Source organism: Scomber scombrus, chromosome 1 (assembly GCF_963691925.1).
Source record: "Scomber scombrus chromosome 1, fScoSco1.1, whole genome shotgun sequence".
NCBI classification, from domain to species: Eukaryota; Metazoa; Chordata; class Actinopteri; order Scombriformes; family Scombridae; genus Scomber; species Scomber scombrus.
In genome coordinates, this window is record NC_084970.1 from 24,429,490 (window position 1) to 24,453,412 (window position 23,923).

General features: G+C 39.6%; 1 protein-coding gene across 1 annotated transcript in view; it reads left to right on the forward strand.

The window, feature by feature from the left end:
* Nucleotides 1-6,659: 6,659 nt before the first annotated feature.
* rasa3 (RAS p21 protein activator 3) overlaps nucleotides 6,660-23,923 on the forward strand; it is a 36,469-nt gene continuing 19,205 nt past the window's right edge. The window contains exons 1-4 of the mRNA XM_062416004.1: nucleotides 6,660-6,832; nucleotides 19,709-19,826; nucleotides 21,311-21,414; nucleotides 23,099-23,193. Coding sequence (XP_062271988.1) covers nucleotides 6,778-6,832; nucleotides 19,709-19,826; nucleotides 21,311-21,414; nucleotides 23,099-23,193 — 372 coding nt within the window. The 5' untranslated portion in view covers nucleotides 6,660-6,777. The remainder of the gene's footprint in view (nucleotides 6,833-19,708; nucleotides 19,827-21,310; nucleotides 21,415-23,098; nucleotides 23,194-23,923) is intronic.

Genomic DNA, 23,923 nt, shown 5'->3' on the forward strand with positions numbered 1-23,923 from the left:
CTAGATGGTGCTATATGATTGATAGTTGTGTTACTGTAGCAGTCACAGTGTGCTTCTCATTTGTCTTGTGCTGTCTGCTCTTATTAATTTTTTAAGGAGTGTCTAAACTAAATTGAAATCCCCCAAAGAAAGTTTGCAGTGCTGCTGTCACAGTCCAAAATAAATAGATTTTTTCTATAGTTAGTTAACTGATGGACTTTCATGTAAAAATATTCGGACGTTTTTATTTTCTACAGTTGCAAAGTTTAAAATGTCAGAATGGTAACATTCAAGTTAAAAATAACACATTTCGTCAACATGTACAGTAGCTTTCTGCTCCTGTGACTGCTCATGTTGGATATATTAGAGATAAATATTCATATTTAAATCAGAGCCGTATGGCTGTTTTTGTTTTCCACAGACTGAATCAGACACTTCTTCTGAGATTTAATTCATGCTCTATTCATAGAGATTTTACTTATCTTTTCCATAATACCAGGATTAACTTTGCGCATGTCAACTGCCATCTGTTCAACGCAATGTACTCTCTCACACATATACTGTATCAATACACAATGTATGTACAGGGTCTGTTTCAGTTTGCCGTTGCACTACAAAAAAAGAACAAGCCACAGCAGGGAGGGTTCGTTGTAAGTGTGCAGTTATTTTAGGTGTGCCAACGCCCTCAAACCCAGCTCTGGTGGTTGGCTTGTGCGTAATAAAACAACAGTGAGCATCCTTTCACTAATCTGCTTAGAATCAGCATCTGCCTTCACTTCCTCTTTCTGTCCACAGCTCTGCATTGTCATTCATACACATACAAACATATTCATGGACATTGCACTGTTTGATGACAGGCCTGTACTTTACATATTTTAATATCTTATCTCCCCTTTTTTCTTAGATAAATTCTACCTCCAGAATATGAGGGGCTTCTCATTTTCTGTCTTAACACACACAAACACACACAGGCTTGTGGTTTACCACAGGGCGTAGTCAACATAGCCAAACTGAAATAAATGCATGTCATAAACATCATTATTTCCCTATGTGATGCATACAGTTACAAAAAACTGTATTCTTCTCCTCCTCTGTTTGCTTGCAGATATGATACTACTTTGGTTGCCATGTCATGATAGTGGCAATTGCAAACGCTTGCACTGTAGTCTTGGTATTACATCTATGCATGCAAAGTTTTGGTCAAGAGGAAAGTTCTCAGTGTACTTGCAGGGCTAAATTGAAAGAAGTTAGAGTCTCTGCTCTCTGACTCTCCTGTCTTGCTACTAGCTGCACAGACAAGCAGCTGAAGCACTACAGAATGTGGCCAACATAAAGGACCTATAGTATTACTGTTTTCCCATGCTATTATTAAGGTGTGTTTTTTAAGTAAACCTGTCCTGAGAGGGTATTTTTACACCATGGGTAACACCATGGTTATTATCTATGAAAATAGCCACATGGCATTAGAGGAGATAGCCAGCACAGGAACTGTGACACTGATATGCACACAGAGGCCCAACATACACTTTCAAAGAGCTGTAGTGCATGTTGGGGTTGTTGCTGTGTGGAGAGTGTAAATTCTTCTCCTGAGGAGGATCTAACAGGCTAAGAGGAGCGATGAGACATATAGTCTAATTAGATTTAGAGCTATTCTAAAGGAGTCAGAGTTAATCCCAACACCTTGGCCAGCAGAAGCACCGGAGCTGACAGCGTTATTCCCGGTAGAGGGGCTGTCCGACTGCTCTTTAGTCCCACATCTTTTACTGGGTTGGGCTTGGCCAGCTGGGTTTGTAGAGTGTTCCAGACTAGAGTCGGGCTATTTTGAGGAATGTGGTCATCGTGATCTCAGAGGCGTGGCCCAACGGCTCAACTATGGGCTGATGATGACCCTGTGCCTTTCACCTGAATGGATCTTAAATCTTGTCGAGACATCCGTCCCACCGGGCAGGCCAACACCTTGTCCATTCTTCCTTCTGTTAAATTTGGCCCAAGATCAGAGTCAACAGGAAAATAGGGACCACTTATTCTTTCCAGGCTATTGCTGTCTTGTTTTATGACTGCCATTCACAACACTTTGTTTTAGAGCACTTCTATAATTGCCTTGGCCATGGGGGTTAGGTTTCCATTAGCTTCTTTTGTTCTGTCTGTCAGCAAAGCTGTAGTGGTAACATCATGAAACTTTAAGAGACAGAAAATTCAAAATAAGAACTGTACTTACCTTAAAGTTTTGATGTTTTGTCTCAGTGTAATACTATATTGGGATATTATTCAGGCAGTGAAGATTTGCATGCTGGAAATATCTTCTTGAACAGAATAATATGAATGGAAAACAAAGAAACAGGAATGAAAAATTGATTTATTGCTTCAGTATTGTTGGTTGGTGTCAGCTATTTCTTGTGTACATGGATGAAATTGAGGTTGTTTTAAACATAACACATGAATAAACAAATCTTTTTTTATAAACCACCCAAAGACCTAGCGAAGGCAAGTTGATACTTAACGAATTAGATAATTTGTTTTGGCTTTGTGCATATTGTTAGTGTTTCACGTTTCTGTCACTATAAGGCTACATTAAAAAACAACAACTGATAATCAATTCACATTTGGTTCAAGAGGCCAAATCTGATGTCTATTGACTCTCCCCACAATAGCTTCAAATGTTATTATACTGCATGGCATTGCATACAGCATGTCCTGAGTTTGGCATTGTTCATAGTAACAATGTAGGGCTTATGCTAAGTTGTTTACAGTTTATAAAGTTCAGGTCATGGTGACAGCAACACATAATTTTCTCCCCAGCAATAATGACTTAAAGATGGTTCCTGTGGTACATGATCTGTTTTGTTTCTGTAAGCATCTGCAGTCCATTTGATGTAGGCAACAATCAGGGGAGATCCAGTAGAGTCAGGCCCATGCTGCTGCATGTGGGGCCCATGTAGGGGACCAGGGGGTAGCGCTCCTTTCGCTCCACAGCCATAGATGATGCAGGGCCAATGCTCAGAGAAGGAGGTACAAATAATGATGTATGGCTGATGTATATGAGTGTGATGACCTAGCTCTGCCAGTGGCTACACTTATATTTTCTAAATCACTCAACCTTATGGGACAGTTCTTGTCAGTACTAAGTCAAGGATCCTTATGATGCTGCAGCCTGTGTATGAGGGGTGATTAATACCAGTGAGCAGCAGGAAGAGAAGAAGAAATGTGATCAAAGGATTTGGTAGAACGCACATTTCAATGGGATAAAGAGATTAGTATGTTGGCACCACTGGTTTTGGCAGAAAATGGTAGTTGCCACATTGTGTTTTGACAAAGTTTTTTGGTGAGTTCTGCCAAAGTCAAAGAAACTTGAAGTTGTATTTAATCTTGAAATTAAAACAATTCACTGGCTTTTTCACAACCAAAATCAACTTTATTGCCAAGTACATGGACACAAAAGTCGTAAATTTGAGTCCAGTTACTGTAGTACACATGCTGAGAACAAATTTACAGCCGGATACATATGACGTGACTTTTTATCGTTACATAGACTTTAACATTCAACTGCTTCATGGCTGCCCTAAACACAATGCAGACACCAGTAAACATTTCAGAAAATATTATCTGGTTTTCAGCTGTGTGAGGTTTCAGCAAGTCAGACAGCTGAATGAGTGAGTGAATTTTTCCCCTTTAATTAAAGCTACCCTTACCTTTGTTACATTTTTACACATGTTTTTGTTTAGGTTAAAATGCTATTAATAAGGTAATGGCACTCTAAAATGTTAGAGACATCCACCAGGCATAGAAACTCATCATTATTCCATTCTCATAATATTCATAATATTCTGTGAAAACTCTCTATGGCTAAGCAACCTGCCTGTTTTCCCCTTCCGCATTACATAATCGCGCGCGCACCCCCACCCGGAAGAGAGTCTGTTGTCAAAGTGCTGTGTGAAATGCAAGAAAGGTAAGAGTCGCTTTAACAGAAGCTGCAGGTCTTTGCATACAGCAGCAAAAAGGTGAAGTTATGGATTGTCCCTGTTTCATCTTCTCCATCTGTTTCAGTCTAATTTGGTTTTGTCATAGAACATGATATATAACATCATCATTGTATTATATTTATTATCATCAAAAATGTTTTGATATTATTATACAACTTAAAAGAAACTGTGACAAGTCATAACTCCAGTTTCATATTTCAATACCAAATTTGAGTTTCAGTTAGTCATAATTTAAATGAGATAGCTGGTCACCTTATATAAATAGCTGATAAGCAATATAAATGGTTGATAAATCATTAACTGACCCTTTTCAAATCATGAATGAGCCATTAATTACAATATCTTTTGGGTTGCCAGGAAAAAGAGAATCCTCCTCCAACATCAAGCTTCTTTTTTTTTTTATTATTATCAGACAGTATCTAATCCACAATGCAAATGTGGCTACAAACTGCACTGCAAAGCAAATAGCGTCATCCTGCCTGTCCCATTTGCATGTATGTGAGTTAGGTCATATTGATACAGTCCCCATCTATGCAAATAAGCATCGTTGCAAAAACCTATCTAATTCACAAAGACCAGCATCAATTGCCACATGCAGTTAGGGTGAAGATGTTGATGTGTTCAGAGAGTTGGTGTTAAGGGCTCTCTCTCTCTCTTACTCTTTTTGTCTGTCTGTTTGTCTGTCTGTCTGTCTGTCTGTCTGTCTGTCTGTCTGTCTGTCTGTCTGCCTGTCTGTCTGTCTGTCTGTCTCTCTCTCTTTCTCTCTCTCTCTCTCTCTCTCTCTCTCTCTCTCTCTCTCTCTCTCTCTCTCTCTCTCTCTCTCTCTCTGAAGACTTTAACATTATTGAATTGAAAGGCTATTTAATGATATCAAGGGCGAAATCTAAAGCCGTTGGGCTACTTAAAATATTTTCAGTTACTTAAAAATAATATTGTTCTGACAGCTCTGGTGGAGATCAGGGTTTCGTCGATAAGCTCTGATTTATTACAAACAAATCCCACCGTATGAAGTTTTCAGTATGGGACTTTTACAGTGCATTATAGTATATTGCTCTTTGTTGTAAAATATGTTTTAAAATCGTAATCCTGCTAAATAATACCCTTTTTTACTAAATATACCTGTAATCTGGGGCGGCTGTGGCTCAGGAGGTATAGCGGTCGTCCTCCAATTGGAAGATTGGCGGTTCGATTCCCGGCTCCTCCAGTCTACATGTCGATGTGTCCTTGGGCAAGACACTTAACCCCTAATTGCTCCCATTGCTGTGCCAACGGTGTATGAATGCGAGTGAATGGTTAGCTTCCTCCTGATGTGCAGGTTGGCACCCTGTGTGGTAGCGCCTGCCATCAGTGTATGAATGTGTGTGAATGGGGTGAATGAGTTGTAGTGTAAAGCACTTTGAGTGGTCGAAAAGACTAGAAAGGCGCTATATAAGTACAGTACAGTCCATTTACCATTTACCATTTAATCTGATTACGTCTTTTTTTTCTCTCACACTGTAACAGAAGACGGTTACCTTTTCTTAAAATCCTAATTACATAACACCATTACATGTATTCCCTTACTCCCCAAGTCTGCCACTTGCATATTTTGATCGGATTTCGGCTTGCCTATACAGATGTATTCGAGAATGAAAAAAAAAAAGTGAAATCCTTTAACTAAAGTTTGTTTCATCGTTTTTTAATGTGGCCGTTGGAGCTAGCGGATGTCTGACAAGAGGCCACTTCTAAGAGCCGGCCAATCAGAAAAGAGTGGACTCGTCAGGAACGGGCCTTAAAGAGACAGGAGCTTAAACAACCTTTTTCAGACAGAGGCTGAAATAAGTGGCTGCATAAAGGGTCGATATGAGTTAAATGAGGAGTTTTTTAAACTTTAAATCGTGCAGTAGAGTCCCAGATTTAGAATACAGACCTGTAAATGTGCATGATATGTCCACTTTAAATTTCAATTTGGTTTGCTATATATATGTCAGCTTAAAAAAACAACTATGAATGCACACTGTGAAGTGCTGATGAGAGGGGGTTAGAGAGTAAGTGGGCTGTAGTTCATCCAGTTTTTCAAGTATTTCTTAAAACAACAGGCTGGTTTCTATATAAACACTGAAAGAGGTTTTCCTCACTGCAATCATTCCTCCTGTTCATACAACATTTATCTGAAGCTTATATGAGGCTTCAGCAGGCTGAGTTAGTCATATCAAGTGGATATCTGCCACATTTACAGTCTTTTTTAGCATCAAATTCAATATTTGTGTTTCCTCAGACAGTGTTCCCTGTTGAGCTGCGGTGGAAGTAGCAAAAAGACGGTCTTTGGCATTAAGAAGGTTGTAACGTTGGAAAAAAATGACTCGACTAATTTGGCCAGCTGAAGCTTCATATTACCTTCAGATATACTTTCACACACATTATTTTGCACAGAAGGAGACTTGTGGATTTTGGTGGAATGATTATGGCGAGGAAAACCTGTTTAACATGACTATTGTTTTAAGACAGACTTGAAAAAGCTGTGAACCCTTCCTTTAATGGCACCACTTCCTCTCCACCTTTGCAGTGCCAGTGCGGCACGGATCACCCCTCATATACCCAATGCGTGGGCGGTGTTATGTAGAGCCACACCTCCTGGCGCTGCTGCTGCTGCTGCTGCGGGACTGCTTGTTCTCAACCAGCCAGCAGGAGCAGTGGTCGGGACGGAGTGTGATAGCTGTCCGGAGAGCATAGATGTGCAAAACCCCTGGAATATCCGTGCGCTGGAGAGGCCAGAACCGACCACCGTGGAGGACTGTCTTTATTTAGCTGTCACAAGGGAAAGAGCCACGGTGAAAGCATGGCGGTAGAAGAGGAAGGTCTCCGGGTTTTCCAGAGCGTTAAAATAAAAATAGGTAAGAAGAAAATTCCCTACCCCCAGTCTGAGCGCCTCAATGCATATGACTCCATATTAACGGGCCAAATAGGCACTGAGGGCTTGAGAGTGGAGGGGGACAGATCTGATCTGTCTTGTTCCTGCTGTTATTGTAATTCAAATCACACGCTTCCTTTGCAGGGCACAGACTGTAAAAACAATTTGTAAAATTGAAAATGTTGAGGGTAAACACGAGAGGTACAAAGCCTTGTGATAAATTGTGGGAATTTGGCAGCTGGCATTTAGGATCCAAATCATGTGTGTTAGAGGGGGCTGCATATGGAGATTTGAACTGATATTTATCTGAACATAAAGACTCTACAGCTGCAAATATCCAGCTGCTTTATCTGCACACTTCAGATCAAATATACCTTTATTACACCTCAGCTACAACAAACCATTCACATGATAGCAACCCCTTCTCTCTCCCTTCTCCAAACAGCTTTATGCTTCTAGCTATTGATTGTTAGCCCAGATTTCTATATTTAGATGTAGCTGGTCTCCAGTGGGTACCCCCCGGTTTGTAAGAGGCATGTGGTGCATGCATATCCTATGAATGGAGCCTTGAAGAAGCTGAGAGCTGTGTGCAGTGAAAGCTTTAATGGAGAGTGCAGTGTTTTATTCTATTTGTATTTAATTATGCTTGAGTAAAGCTGTACTTAATGGATGAAAGCAGTGTGTAATCACAGCTATCTCAGGGGCTATAATTGATAATAACTTTAATAATATATAGGAAGATAATCATCATCTAAAGTAGAAGACAAAAATAACCTCACCATATGTTTACTACTACGTAAACATACACAGGCACTCTGAAATATTTCTTGTCATGTAATAACAGTAGAATAAGTCAACATCTGAAAATTGTTTGCACTATTGATACATTTTCCCACTATTTTCTCTATCAGATGATTATTTGTTTGGTCTATAAAATGTTGAATAGGTGAAAAAATGTTGATTCAAATGGATGTGTTTCATTTGAGAAGCTGGAGTCAGAGAATTTTGGGCAATTTGTTTGGAAAATTATCAAAACTGTTGCTGATTTTCTATTGAGCAACCAATCAATTATTTTACTAATTGTTTAAGCTTTAATTACAGTAAACACAAATGTTATTATTTTATTAGGGGGAATAGCTAAAAAATGCTGCTCTCTGACCATTTCCATAGACTATATATTTTTGTATTTTTAATGTTGAATCATTAAACGGCACAATCATTTCTTCTGTGAGCTCTAATTGTTATCTCTGGTCAATGTGGGACGTTTGGAACAGTCTCCTTTCGTTTTCACTGACATCTGGCACCCAGTTCATCCTGGCTGTCCGGATTGTTTTGACTCCAAACATGCAACAGAAGGGATGAGCAGGGGGAAAAAATGACAACAAACACATCCAAGCTGTGGGGCTATGTGGCGATGCCAGCCAGCATTAGACAAAAACACTCCCGTGGCCCTTTATTCAGTCGAGCAGATACCAAGTTGGGCTGGGTTTTTTAAGCTCTTTACCTACTGTTAAAATTGGCAGCAGAGACGCTGAGAAATAGCTCGTGATTCAAACAAGGACAAGGAGAGAGAAGCGTGAACAATCCTGACTTGAATTTATCAAAGAGTTCAGCCTCAGTGAGATAATACGCTCTGACCTGTAACTCCAGAGACAGTTGTAATATTTAAATCACAAAGGTCTCATTAGTTTGCTTCGTGAATGACTGCTCAGTTTGCTGGCAGCGTTTATTTCCTGTGAATGAAAACTGAATGACTGGAGGACCTCCTGCCTCCTGAGATAAAAGCTTGCTTACTAATTATGCCAGCAATGCACCTTTATGTTGCCTAGATAAATAGATTACAAGCGTTCTGAATATCTTATGATTTGTGATTTACAGTTTGTTCATGAAGAACATTTAGATTGTTGTCAAGCTCAGATCCCCCGTTACTCTGTAATGTCATATCAATGACGACAGCAGAGTTTACGCTGTCTAGTTACCTAGCAGCAGTCATGCTCACTGTCTGGCTGATCCTCATGGCTCTCTGCTAACAGTAATGTCTATGTAACCGGCGCATCACATTGTTGTCATCAAAGTCTTGTCCTTTGGCATGAGGCTGCGGTTGGCTGATGACTCAGAGAGTTGAAAATCTGCCACATATTTGTTGGAGAGAGAATACTTAATATTACTGTAATGCTCAGCCAGGTGACAGCTCTTCTCAGTTTCCTGGAGGAACACGTGAATTTCGGAAACCGAACGGGCCTATTGGGCCAGAGTCTGCACTGTCTGGGGGAACACAGGAAACAGGAAACTACCCCCAATTCACTTCCTGATTGGCTGGAATAGACTACAAAAGAATTGTGTTTTTTCCTGCATGGCAACAAGTTAACACAGACCAGATGTAGTGGGACACAGAGAGAGGGACAGAGGTGGTGTCTCACATACAGGAGCAGGCTGTGCTTCGTCTTTCAGCCACTGTGTCTCCATCAGTGCTCAGAGTGACGGAGAATTCTCAGTGGCACAGCTGGAGTCAGGACTTTGCTCTAATTAACATCAACACATGTGCATTCAACTGCTCGGTCGCCGCTAAAACATAGTTCCACTAACTCGGACAGATTCAGAGGACTGGAAAACACATCAAACTGGAATGTGGCACAAATTTGTGTACAGTCCTTCGAAGAAATGTGTAACAATGAATTACTGTAACATCCTAAAGCCATCATAAACTCATCCCATCACAGCGCTTTATTTTAAATTCTAATCCTACAGTTGCTAAAGATACAACATCTCTAACTTTAAGGGAAATATGTATATATATATAAAATGATACAGAATACATGTAGATTTTTTTCCAGTTCCAAACATGGAGTCTTGTAAAAATCTACATTGAATGAAGAGCTGGAACAAGACGATACAGAATACCTTAGACAGTGTGGAATATTGGAAATTGATTGTGTGGCCACCTGGAGGCAGTGGAAAAAAAAGCTGTAAACATAAACAAATGGTTGCTAATTTAGACATCCAGCAAATACATTAGTATGCATCTGAAGGCATTTTTCTGGCCACCTGGTGAATGTAAGTCTAATATTTACATTCATTTTAGCTCTGTTTTGATCTCCACCAACTCCTTGGGCAGGTAGTGTACATTGGATTTTTACAGTGAGTTTTGTTTTAGCTGAAAACAGCCGGTTGTACAACCATAACAACAACCATAGCAACAAAGGTTATGTAAAAGATGGCCATTTGTTGGCAGGTGCAGGGCAGATCTGATATCAGTATGATGGGGAAGTAACATTGCGGAGCGTTTATGGGCATTTGACTTACAGGGAGTATTTTTACATATATATTTACCTCACATTTTGTAACTTTGACTATGTTAACATTAACTGGCAATCTAACAGTATGTCATAAAATAACAAAAACAGGTTATGTGCCCTATAATAAAAGGGGAAACTGTATACTCAGTGGTTAAAGGAAGTGTATTTTATATTCTAGATGACAGACCAGATAGATCTATAGAACAATAAAATAATTTGTGAATAAACAAATTTGTTATTTCTGGGCCTGCCTTTTCACACAAGCAGCTTGTGGAAAGCAGAAATATAGTCTCTGTGTATTTACATGTCATTGTTCACTCCCAACCTGAAGGTTTAAAGCCTTCCCGAGCTCAGTGATACCAGGTAATGTGGCTGAGGTTAAGTTATTGGACCAGTAGAGAGTGAATATGGCATCCTCTGGCATCAGTTCACCTCATAAGTCACTCAACCTGCACTGTTGAGATTTTATTGTTGGCCCAGCGGCTGTGTTTTTACTGTTTAATAGTGTTGTTACAATTAAAGTGTAATTTTAGATGTGGTGGAAATAGAGTTCAAGCCTGAGTGGACCACATTGGGAGAGACAGATTACATATTGTGAAGAGGAGGTACGGTGTTGGGCTATCAGGAAAGAGCAGCTGAATTTAGGCAGCTCAGGCTGGATGACTTTGGCGGGGGTGAGCCTGGGAGGGAAAAGTTAGTTTGTAGTGACAGAGGCCCCCTCCTTCCCTTGACAGCTGGCCAACAGAGGTTCCCAAACTTCCCCTTGTCCAGACTGAATAGGAGACATGAAGTGACCAGGAGAGGGAGGGAAGGAATGTTTTAGAAACTCTCTGTCTGCGTGGAGGAGTCCCACTCTTATTTAGGCAAATGGTTCAGATCTTCATGCTTGATGTGGAACTGTGATTTCATTACATTCATGTTTGTTCATACAATACGCATACAGGCGTTCGTATATGCCAAGTTCTCCATTTTTTCCCAGAAAGCCAGCTTTCTGAGAAGTCGTTTGCTGTAAACATGTGTGTTGACTGTTTAGACGTAGACTGTGTTACGGTCCAGGCAGCTTTAGGCTGGTGGAATAATCCGGGTTGGGTACAGTGGCCCTCTTTGCACTCAGTTATATACCCTCCATGAGAAAACATGGAATAGCACGGAACTATCACCGTTGGCCCAGCATGCTGGGTCAGAAGGGGTAAATAAAGGGCTGGAGAGCTCAACCAGTGCACTGCTCCTTCAGGATGTCCTTCAGATGCCCCATGGGAGAAGTTGACTTGATCCCTCCCTTGGGTGACCTCTACCTGCTGACAATGACATAATAACGAAAACATTTACCATGCAATGCACAGTGTACAGTAGAAAGAGAGAAACTGTGAAATAACCTTAACTGAAAGTTCTACAGCAAATAGCTCCACACATGCTGATTAAATCAGATTTTGCAACAGTGCTACTCTCCTCTGGCAACACCAGAAATGTCAGCTTGCCACACAGTGACTTACACCCAGCTCACTCTTTCCTGTGCTTGCAAAAGATAGCATATCTGCTTGCCATTGTGTGTGTTGAGCCTGTGTGAGAGTTGTTGATGTTGTTTACATGTTGACATTTTTGGAGTCAAAAACAAAGTATTCTGGAAATTATGTAAATGGTTAAGGAAGCTGGAGGGAGTGTTGTGGTTAAACTGTATCCTGATGTACAGACCATATAGTTCTGTAAAACACACTCCACACCACCACCACTGGTTTGAAACATTACACTCACATCCTGAGTGAACACACCAGGTTTCTGAAAGACTTTAAAGCCGACCCTGTGGACACAGTGTGAACTTGTGCAAACTTCCACAAGATCTCTGCACACTGTATGTGTGTGTGTGTGTGTGTGTGTGTGTATTTGTGGTTGTGTGTTTGTGGTTGTGTATTTTTGTTTTACTCAAGTTTTCCATTGAGACTAACAGATCTGTGTGAACATTAGCCTTCGGCAACGTAAGACGGAGAGTGAGTTTGATCAGTAACTGAACGCTGGTTTATCACAGGGACTGTGGTGAGCTGCAGCCAGTCTTTAACTGTAAACCCCCCCCCGCCTTTTTTCTCTCCACACTTTCCTCCCTCCTCGTGCTGCTTCAGCAACTGTTGTGGTTGTGTGGAAAATCCAATTTGTGGAAAGCAGCATTGTTTTCAAAAATGTTAGTTAAGAATGGCCAACAGATAGCTGCTGCTACTGCTATAAAAAAGGTCAATAAACTAAAGCAGCTGCTAAATCAGAGAGTGCATACAGTTTGTACCGACATGAACATCTGAGGACTGCCCTTTTTTGTTCAGTGTTTGACATACTGTTGAAGCAAGAGCTTGATTTGTCCACCAATGGATATAAAAGTGCTTAAAAAATCAAATTAAAAATATAAATTAAATACTAAATTATACATCAAGTAGTATTACCAAACATCTGCTGCTTATATTTACAATAAACACCTTCACATCCACATGACCCACTGGGTGTGTTCATTATTATGAATACATATTGTGCAGACACGCATGGTTCAAACAGACACAGCTTTAGTTTAAATGGAAGTCAAGATCCCAAAGTACCACTTGGTATTGTGATTGAGATATAAAAGATATTCAGTTTAGCATCATGTATGACAAAGAAAAGCATCAAGTTCTCACCTTTGAGAAGCTGGGTGTCATGTGACCTGGAATTTTGAATCAATCTACTACCCCAAAATCGCCTCACAGCCATGTGCTGCTCCTGGGTTGAATTGAAGGACATGTGTTTACCAGGCAGGGAGTTTCTAACAAAAGACAGTGTTGAGTTGCATTAGGGGAAGATCCAAGATTCCAGGTGAGGGACTAAAACTCACCTTACAAAATAAAGGGTTTGCTGGCATTCGTTGCACAGATTTTCACATTGTTATTTTAGTATTAAATCATTGCATTGTCCCTGTAAGATGTGACTCTGTTGTTTGGAAACTTTTAGTCTTTTCATCATTGTTTGACATTTTGTATACTATAAGTAACCAGTTAATAGAAAAAGTAATCATGAGATCAACTGATATTGACAATATTGTAAGCTTCAGTCCACAGAAAAGGTCTGTGAACACTGTGCGTATGTGTGTGTGTGGGTATAAAGTTTTTATGTTAAGTCATTTTCAGAAATACAACAATGACTTAAGATTATGTTTCAGTTCTTGTTTTGACACTCGTTTTTATAGAAATCAAAGGAAGTGAGTATCGACACTGGGATTATATATTGCACTTTAACAAGTTTCAGTCTTTCTTCCCTTTCTCACGGTGTCTCTCTCTGTCTTGCACACCCACACACACTCACACACTCTCTCAGGGGTAACTGGGTTGTTCGCTGCTTTTAAACTACATCTTGGATCCAGTTGAAATTCCTTTCTCCTCATCTCATTTCCTGTTGTAGCTTTCTCCAAAGCTAACCGCTCTCCAGCTTTCTATCTGGCTGACTTCTTTCTCTCTCTCTCTCTCTCTCTCTCTCTCTCTCTCTCTCTCTCTCTCTCTCTCTCTCTCTCTCTCTCTCTCTCTCTCTCTCTCTCTCTCTCTCTCTCTGCAGTCTTCCTCTCTCTCACCCTTGATTGAGTACACTGCTTGTATTTTTCTCACTGACAACCCCACCACCCCTCCTTCCCTTAAGCCTGTGTTTCCCAGGCCTGCTAGTCGAGCTCACAGCCACTGAAGGCATTCACGCTTGTGTATCCTCGAATGTGTTCATGTCAGAGAAGATTAGAATAACGAGTGGAGTGGTGCCTCTCGCCGCGTATGTAACTGTACACGCGAGTGTGGCCGACTGAAACGAGTCAACAGAAGAGGAAGAGGAACAAAGCTGCACATTCACTGTGTCCACTGTGTTGCTTCAATCACTTGTGCTTCCTCATTTCTTCCTTCCATCTTCACCTCATTTTCTTCACTTTCCTCTGCAGGAATGAGGTGGGGGAGTCGATCTTTTTTGATGTGTCGATCCACTCCTTTACACCCTCTTTAAGGTGTTCCTGTCATCATTATTTTCTCTGCAATTCAGCTCACTGCCCCTGTGTTTTGCGTGCACTCACACACACGTGCCAAGAGTGTGTCTGTACTGTGTGTTTTGCTCAGATACTAGGGCAAGATATTCTCCAAGGGCAGCTGCAGTGATGAGTTCTTGCTTGATGAAAAGAGAAAGCTGCTGCTGCTGCTGTTGTTGTTTTTTTTAATTTACTGCTTATTTTTGAATCTGGATGAAAGAAAACAAACGCGCACACACACACACACACACCCTGGAGAAAGTAAAAGAGGGAGAGATGAAAAAGGGGGAAGCGAGTAGAAATACAGGAAAATTAAATCAGGTTATGACTAATTTTGAGGAAGGAAAATGAAAGCATCTCTGCAAGACAAACCCAGAGAACTGCAAGGATGAAGAGGAGAAATGAGGCAGAGAGAAGAAGATAAAACAGCAACACATGGACAGGGATAAAAAATGTTTTAAAAGTAATAGAGAAAGATAGTCATGCAGAGACAGAGGATTACAAACGCTGGTTTTATAATAAAGTCTTTAATCTAACGTGTTTAAATGGCAGGTTACTGGAAAGGCTTTTCCTCTCTTCTGTAACCAGCTCTATCACAAACAAATATTCAAAACTCCACCCTCACTGTTGTATTGAACGTCCTCTCCAGTGGCTGCTGCTTATCAACTCATCCAGAAATACAAGACAACAGTCCAGCACTTCCTTCTGCCCTAAACAGGAAGCTGCTAGCTGTTGCCCTGTATCCGTAACTTGTGGCAATGACTTGGCTGATGCTGCTGAAGAGACTGCAGTGGTGGTTTTGAATTGTCTAGCCAAATAGAGATCCAGTTACAGATAGCAGTCTTCTTCATCACTGATGGCCATTTTCTAAGCATTCTCAGACTTTTTCCATTGACGGCAACTAACAGTTAAAAAAAATCCACATACAGAAACTTCAGATTTGCTTAAGATAGGAAATTCAACACTGTAAATATTTGTGTTTAAAGGATAATGTGAATTCTGCAGCGTTTCGATTGCATCCATAATGTTGCTTTCAGTTCTCAGTAGAGCTCAATCGATACAATTTCTTTTAATAGGTAAAAGTTACACAAGTCTGATAACAATATACTGTCCAATGTGTGTTTTTAGCATGAGCTAGGGTAAGCCCCTGCTTACATTTTTTTTAAATGTTAACTTTTTTGGATCATAGTCCAAAGTGGCAACAACCACAGCTTGAGGCTGAAGGCAACGTGAAAGTACCTTAAAGTGGTAACGACACTGACGGCTGCAGGATGCTGGCTCCAAAAACAACCATCTCCAACTGACTCATTCAAAAAGCATCAACTTCTCTAGAAATACTAGAAATAAGTTGACCGCAACTCTGGTCAACTTAGTATTTGAGTTGACCGATGGAAACCCAGCAAATATTAAGATTTTGGGAAAATATTTGGCTTAAACAATTATTTCATTTTCAATATATTGCTGCAGATTCATTTTCTGTTAATTGACTAAACATTGCAGCTCTATAAGGATCCATTACATTAGTTTTTTAAAGAATTGCAACCAAGAAATGTACTTACTATTTATTTATTTACCATTTATTTTTTTGAATGACCATAAACATATCTGGGATTTCTGCAGTTTCTTATTTTGCCATAACCACCAACTGTATGCTGATAGTGATATATCTGCAATAAAGTAAAATAGCCCAACACCATCATCCTGGTCAACATAATATTGTTTGTCTGTAATTGTCAGATGTTGAAAAACTTTTCCCCCTTTTTTAATTTTCTTTTTCTACTAGACATCAATAAACAAATAGAAAAAGTAAGGACAGCTATATGTTCTTTATGATGGATTACCTACAGTATCTCAAGCAAGTTTTAAGTCTCTGCAAGCTAATTTTCAAACCATGTTATCATGAACTGAAACAGTTGGCTGCTTGAAAGGTAAAAAAATGCACTCAGCAATCTTAAAAAGTTCACAAAAAAGTCAACAGCAATGTAAAAAATAAAATATTTGGAGTAAATGCGGTAAAACACGTGGATCCACTGGAACAGTCCTTGAAATGTGTGTGAGAGATGATATGTAGATGCTTTAAAGTATGCACATAAACTATGAATTGTACACTCACATCCTTTTTTGTCGATGTTTTCCACTCTCCAGTAGCTCTCCTTTTGGCCCAGAGATTTGTTTATAAGCTGCAAAAGTTGAATCATTAAACACACGCACACACACACACACACACACACATACACACAGCGCTGAGAAAGCTGTGTTAATCCCACAATGTGTTGGTTACTCGGATAACCTCGGTGCTGCAATCCAATCAAGGGACCTCACAGGTCATGAATGAGAGCAGGAGGAGGAAAACAGAGATTGGAGGGAATTCAGCAGCGCAGGGTGAATGAGGAGGATTACAGGAGGGAGATAAAATAAATGCGGGAGAATAAATGAGAGAGAAGAGGGAGACGCAGGAGACAGGAGGGAAGTAAAGGGATAAAGACAGAGATAAGCGAGACTTGCGTCATCGCTCAGCTCTCACACATAAACACAGACAGAGTTACATTTTGTGAAAACAAATGCAGACAGTCCAGTATGAGCAATGTTTTACCACTCAGGTGTCTTTTTCATTTTTTGAATGAATGTTGATAGGAAATGGTGTGCATTGATGTATGAATCAGCCTCCAGAGTATGATTCATAACACTGTGTTGTATTATATACCCCACTGAGAACACTCGATCACCTCTGTTTGTCTCAGCATGGTTTTATATTTGTCCTCTGTGTACAGATGCATCAGCCAAGCTTGCTTTTTTTAACATGAGTGGACCTTTGAGGCTCTGATTGCAGACTGAAATATGTTTGTATTTACAGCCTCTCTACAGTAGTAACAACAGCACATCATGTAAAATAGCAAAAGAACATGGGTTAGGGTTAGGGCTGTATTTTTATTATTGGCAACAAATCCACAAAAAGAACAATGCATCGGTCTGTCTCTCAATACTTTCCGGCTTACACAACCTGTCTGTGGCTTCAACTCCGAGCCTGTTTGTTCCCCTCTCAAAACGCAAATCTTTAAAAGTGAGTCACAAATGTATAGTTTTATTTTCAAAAACAGCTGGGCACTGTAGTGTTTCACAAGTAAATAATACATTTCATCCAGGACTTTTTTCAGTCACGGATTAACATTTGTGCTCTTATGGCAGCAGGACAGTGTATGTGGGATGACTCAAAATAAACTACAGTCCCCATGTTCATCATAATGAAGAACCATGTCACCCAGTGCGTCACTGTGGCTCATTGATGTGTTTTTATTGGTTTTGGATAGCAACAAAGGTCTTTGAAACAGAGGAATAAGATATATGAGGCCCTTGACTCCACAGTCAACGCTAGTTATAGGATCAATTTTCTCGTTAGTTTTGTTTTTTTCATGGTATTTAATAATAAAAACACAAAATATCACCAACATCATATTATAACATTCCAGTGTAAGACTTTGCTTAACTGGTTGGTCTCATTACAAACTTATCAGTGTGTAAATTAATCAAACAGTTTGTGCTTCACGACTAATGTGAATACTTACGTCATTGCAGTGATGGCACATGATTTGTTTTCATTGTTTAAAAACAGAATCTTCCTGCAGAGGAATTAAACTGGTTCAGTAAGAAAACAGTTTGTGGGAAATTCGAAACACAGACAGTCACTGCTAGATGGAAGCAATGACGTGTTTCTCATTAATAGATTTAATTTGATAAGACTTTTGTGTTTAATTGTTTTCTTTAAGTCAACACGGAAATGCAACTGAGAATGCAAATTGATTGAAATGTCTACTGGGACTGCTGCATTCATGTACAGATGAACCGATAGGAAAAATGACTTCACTAATGTGAGGGTAGCCGTCTGTTTTGCTGTTTAACAGCCAGTAATTCAGTGTCAAATGTCAGCTCTCTTCCTTCCCTCCCTCCAGGGTCAGCTACCAGGGTCAGCCACACTGCAGTGTTTATTATATCATTGTGATCTACTGCCTGTATGTGAGCAGTTTTTAGTATAGCAGCAGACCTTGTCTTTGAACAGACTGTACAAAAAAACAGCTACTTTGAGCGTTTGCTTTGTAAGTGGTGTCAAATGACCAGAGCACACTAGCCAAAACATCAGTTGTAGATCTTTTACTGCATTTCTTACTATGTTGTTGTAGAGCAGTGGCTCCCAAGGGGAGAATTGGATCCCAAGATAGATACAAGGGGTCACAAGATGATTAAAAGTAAAAAAAAAAAAAAAAGATTGTCATTGTTTGTTTTTTCCGAACTTTTCTCCTTTTTTGGTTGTGAAATATTTGACCTCTTTGTGCCTTCAAAAATCTTAAAAAATGAAACAAACTTATAACTGATAAACTGAAAATCACTCTTTCATTATACTGCTCACATCTAATGTCTTACCTTAAATGTTGCTTAATTTTAAGAGCCAAAAGGGTCTCGAGCCAAAAACATGTGGATTCACTTTTCTGGAGGATCACGTCTCAGTTTGTGAACAGCAGCATTCAGCTGCAGATGCATGCTCACATTATGAAGAAATTACTAATTTAATGGCAGAAATAACAGTGCTAAGATTTGCTGCTGAATGGCAGCATCAGATTCCCATGAAGATAATGGAGCGGGATTGGGGAGAAAACAATGACAATGTTGTGCTAACACACGTGTAACTATAGACTGCAGAGTCTTGTGGGTCCCAGAGGCCAAAGGAAACAGAATAAGAACAGTGTACTGACTTACATGAATCTGTGGTTTCATAAAGGAGAATATATTGCTCTTAAGGGACTGGGACACCACCTTTGTGGCTTGTTTGTGTGTGATGTGTGTGTGTGTGTTTGTGTGTGTGTGTGTGTGTGTGTGTGTGTGTGTGTGTGTGTGTGTGTGTGTGTGTGCGCGTGTGCGTGCATGTGTGTGTGTCTCAGTGGGTGGTTGGACCACATTCTTGTGAGAGGGAGTGCTATCTGTCACAAATGTTTGATGAACAGATTGAGCTTCAACAGGATGCAGGAAATGTTCCATACATATTCTTTCAGATTGTATATACATATATATATATATATATGAATATATAGATTCATATTAGATCAGATCTAAATGTTTTGAATGTTTAATCGTTATCTGTGTGTGTGCGTGTGTGTTTGTGTTTATGTTTGTGTTTGTGTGTGTGTGTGTGTGTGTGTGTGTGTGTCTCTCAGTGAGCATGACACTTGATGTTTATGTGTGCAGTGTAGAAGTAGCCACCCCGGAAGCACTGGACTCATCATGCGTGCTGTCAGATTTGGTAATGTAATGATAATGCAAGCGTACGTTAAAGAGTGATACTCTCTGCCAGCTCAGCCAGGATCCTCCCCATACATTTAGAGCTAAAATGGGCACACAAACTTACATAATGCAATGACAGAGTGTTCTTAAATAAGTGATTACTTGTAGCAGTAAGCCTGAATAAACACACGGTTATTGCTTACAACAGTGTTCCTGAATAATAACTGCTCACTCTCTCCTTCCTGCTTTTTCTCCTCTCTTGTCCTCACTTGTCTTTGTGCAGGAGAAGCAAAAAACATCCCTCCATACCCGGGGCCAAATAGGATGAGGGACTGTTACTGCACCGTCAACCTGGACCAAGAAGAGGTCTTTAGGACCAAGATTGTCGAGAAGTCACTTTGGTATATTGACATTTATGCACCTCCGTTTTTTTTTTCTCACACATCTGCGTCTTTCAGTTTCTTTTCACAACAGAAAGGTCATATCATAACAAGTCGAATCATAACCACTTTCCCATAGCTTAAAACATGAGAAGGCTGTCATCGTATACAAATAAAAACTCCTGTTTTGAGTCAGAGGATTTAAAATTTGAGGGGGCGTGTAGTTGACTGACTATAATCCATGGCAATAGTTTTATTATCTATTTGCCTTGATGAACAGGCAACATACAGCTTTTTTCTGTATTATGTGCACATATATGACTGACTTACCACACGGTCTAGTCAGATGACGTGTTAAACCCAGTTCAACCTCTTGCCCTCTGCGTCGGTATATGAGCATATATCCAAATGTATAGTCAACAAGCGAGAACATTTCTGCATACAAGGTTGCAATTGACAAAATGGAATTACATTTATTTAAAGATCCTGTATTTATGGGATTGTATAAGTGCATTCATGCCTCTGCCTGCCTATCTGTCCATCCGTCCTTCTTTCTGTATACTGAGTAACAGAGGAAGACAGTAATTGTTCATAGTGGCCCTGGGGGCTCAGCTCACGAGATTCTCATTGCCAGGATTTCTATGGTCGTCATTTAGGTAAAGCAGAGTGTGGCAGTTGATGTACCGTCCAGCCGATGGTCACAAACAGGCCTATTGTTATAGACAAACGACCCGTAGAGTTCCCATGATTTATGGCAGCATGTAAATACTTGTGATCCTTATTTCTGCCTTAGTGATGAATCATCCAAATCAATCATCTTTTTTTCCCAGAAATGAGAATCTGAATAAGAATTTTGTCTTTTCATGTTTTCATTATGAAGTATGCGCACACCCTGATTGTTGTATTAACCAACTAAGACACAGGCACAGGCATGAATAGTTTACAGATTAACTAATCAATCAATTAATGGATTTTTTTGAGAGAGCAAGAACAAAAAGGCCAAGTCACAGATGAGGCGGCAACGTCACATCACACATCGCTTTAGCTTGTTGGGTGGAAAGGGTGTCTTTTACTAGACAAAGATGTATTCATAGACAAACTATAGACAGCTGACAGATTGTGCTGTATAAAACAAAAATTCACATATTTGATTTGTGACTTATGTGACTTATATAAAACTGGTTTTAATGGCCTTTTTCTTACGGTTATGGATTTAGTTGGTATGTCTCTAAAAAATGTTACACTCCAAGTTATGGAAGAAAGTTTTTTGTGTCTTTTTGTGTGAATTTGAATTATTGAACACAATCAGCCATTTATTTTGTCAATGGGGTGTCTTTTCAAGAATTTGCTTCTTTTCTCCTCATCACACTCCTCCTTCATATATTTTGACAAATACATATGTAAAACTAACCCGTGTTTGTGGTGAAACCTGTTCTATCTGACCAGAGGAGCAGAGTGTTTCCCTCTCATCACAGTGTGCCTTGTGTCTCTCCTCTCTTCTCTAGTCCATTTTACGGAGAAGACTTCTACTGCGAGATCCCACGTAGCTTCAGACATCTCTCCTTCTACATCTTTGACAGGGACGTCTTCAGGAGGGACTCTAGTATCGGTGAGGAAACAACCTCTCTGAATCAAGACTTCCTTAATTAATGGGGAGTGCACAGAAGGAGAAATAACCCTCCATTTACAGGCTTTGCTGTGATTTCACTGGAACTAAAGCGACATGTCAGGTAGCTTTAAATAGAAATTATTGTAACTTTGTAATTTTATACGTTTCGTATTATGTACACCACAGTTTTAATTTAAAATGCCAGGAAAACAGTGGAAACAGTTAGATGTCAACAATGAAAATAAAGCATTTCCACAGCTGCTAAAACATTGTTAAATATTAAAAGAAAAATACTCAGCATTTATATTTTATGCATGGCATTGCTATCAAAAATCTATTTAAAGTTTTATATTTGGCCATTTTTAAACATTATGAATGTTTTATATCCTAAAATATTTAACAGTTAAATATTTAAATGAACTGTGGTTACAGGTGCACATTTATCAGGTGCGTCACTCAGCCAACCAAGCTGGAGGTCTGTAAGCGACCACTGGCATAGTGACACACACAGCCATGATTCAGCTCCTGTATTTTGATTGGCTGTCGCTGGTGACGTGCCCCTCATGTTTACATTCCTTTAAGCTCTGATTAGGAGAACGTCCTTTTTCCATGGCAACATATGTGTTGCTTTCGTGGGGGAGCTTGTCTTCATGCTTTTGATTATTTTGGCCAATATGTTACATTAAAAATCAATATTTGAATATATTCAGCAAGTGAAACAAGGGGTACATACACATTGTTTGTCCTTTAAGAGAAGATCAAGTATGTTAAAGCTTTTACTGTTTTGCAGTTTGCCAGTTGCTGGAGACTATTAAAGGGATAGTTCAACATTTTATTTATAAGTCGACAGCTTATTCACTTTCTTGCGTAGTTGCGAGTTGGATTAGAAGATCAACACCACTCATGTCTGAACAGCTTTACAAAACAAACAAAATCCACCTAACAGCACTGCTAAAGCTCACCCATTAACAGATTAGTTCTTGTTTGTTTATTTGGAACAAAAACTGTAAAGTAAGTGTAAAAACAAGAATTTTTGGTTTCAAAGGAAGTTGAGTTGGAGACTGTTTCTTGGTGGGGAGCAGTGACTTCCTGGAGTCTCCAATGGTTTTCCTTGCAACCCCTTTGTGATAACAGAAGAGCACCATGTCACTGTTATTTTTGTAAACCTGTAGTCTTATATTTAACAAACAGATATGAGAGTGTATTAATCGTCTTTTTACAGAATAGATTTACTTACACTTTCAGCAAGAAGGTGTGTATCTGAGTGTGGGCGGATGTTTTTTTCCTATGATATTGGGTGTGTCGGTTTGTGTTTCGGTTATTCTGTGTTTGTGTGTGTGTGTGCCCACTGGCCACAAACTGAAATTTCTTTCAGGGTGTGATTTGTATCTTCAGCACCATCTCACCTCCTGTTTGTGTGTGCGAATGGGTGTGGGTAATGTGTTAGTTACTGGATAGAAACGACAGGGTCATTTCCAGGTCACTTAAGGCACAGTTTGCGAACATTTCTCCTCCAGCTCTGCGCCCACCTGCAATAAAGAGATTGGCGTGTGGATTTACAATACGTGAGCAGACATGTGAGCATGTGTGTGGGTGTTTGTGAGACGTTTGTTGTTTTTTAGGAAGGGTAAGGTGAGTTATGTTTTGAGTCATTTGTCTGTTTTATTTGTGGTTGTGTGTGTAGGCAAGGTTGCAGTGAAGAAAGAGGACCTGCAGAAATATCACGGCAAAGACACCTGGTTCCAGCTACAACCTGTCAGTGCTGACTCAGAGGTGCAGGTCAGTACAGAGAAAGAAAACACGCACACACACACTCACACATGCAGACAATAAAAAACCCTCTCTTGATCTTTTTGGCTCTTTTTCTCATTGTGTCTCCAGTTCTTAGCTTCTCCCCACAAACCACACTTCAGAACTGACTATCAAACTTCAGGACTTTTTGGTATAAAACAAAATATTATTATTTTTATGTGTGAGGCAACATTGGGCTTGACTTAGACATTGCTCTCCTAATTTTGTAAAACAAAAAGCAACAAATAAATACATAGATATAAAGGTACTGAATTTTTATTTATTAAAATAATGGTATCCCACACGAGATCGGCTCATTGTCACTGATGCCTGATTCAGCTATTGGAGTCAGTATTAGATCAATATTCAATGTTATTGAATATTAATCGGTATTGGTGCGTCTCTATCCAGGATTTAACATTTTCTAGTTTAATTTATAATGTAAGACAAAGGAAGCATTAAATCATCACATGTGAGAAGCCAGTTCCAGGATAAATTCAGCAAATTTTGGCTTCAAAATGTACTAAAATGATTATTTAATAGTAGTTTTTAAGTAGTTTGCAGTTAAACTTCTGTAGAGTTCAGTAGACTTTGTTGTTTGTTGCCGCTCTATTATTCTTTGACGGTTTCTGATTTAAATCATCATCGTCATCGTCGACAGTTTTACTAAATTACGGTACAATTAGATGTTTTTTGCTGCTTCAGCCTTACTTTGTCT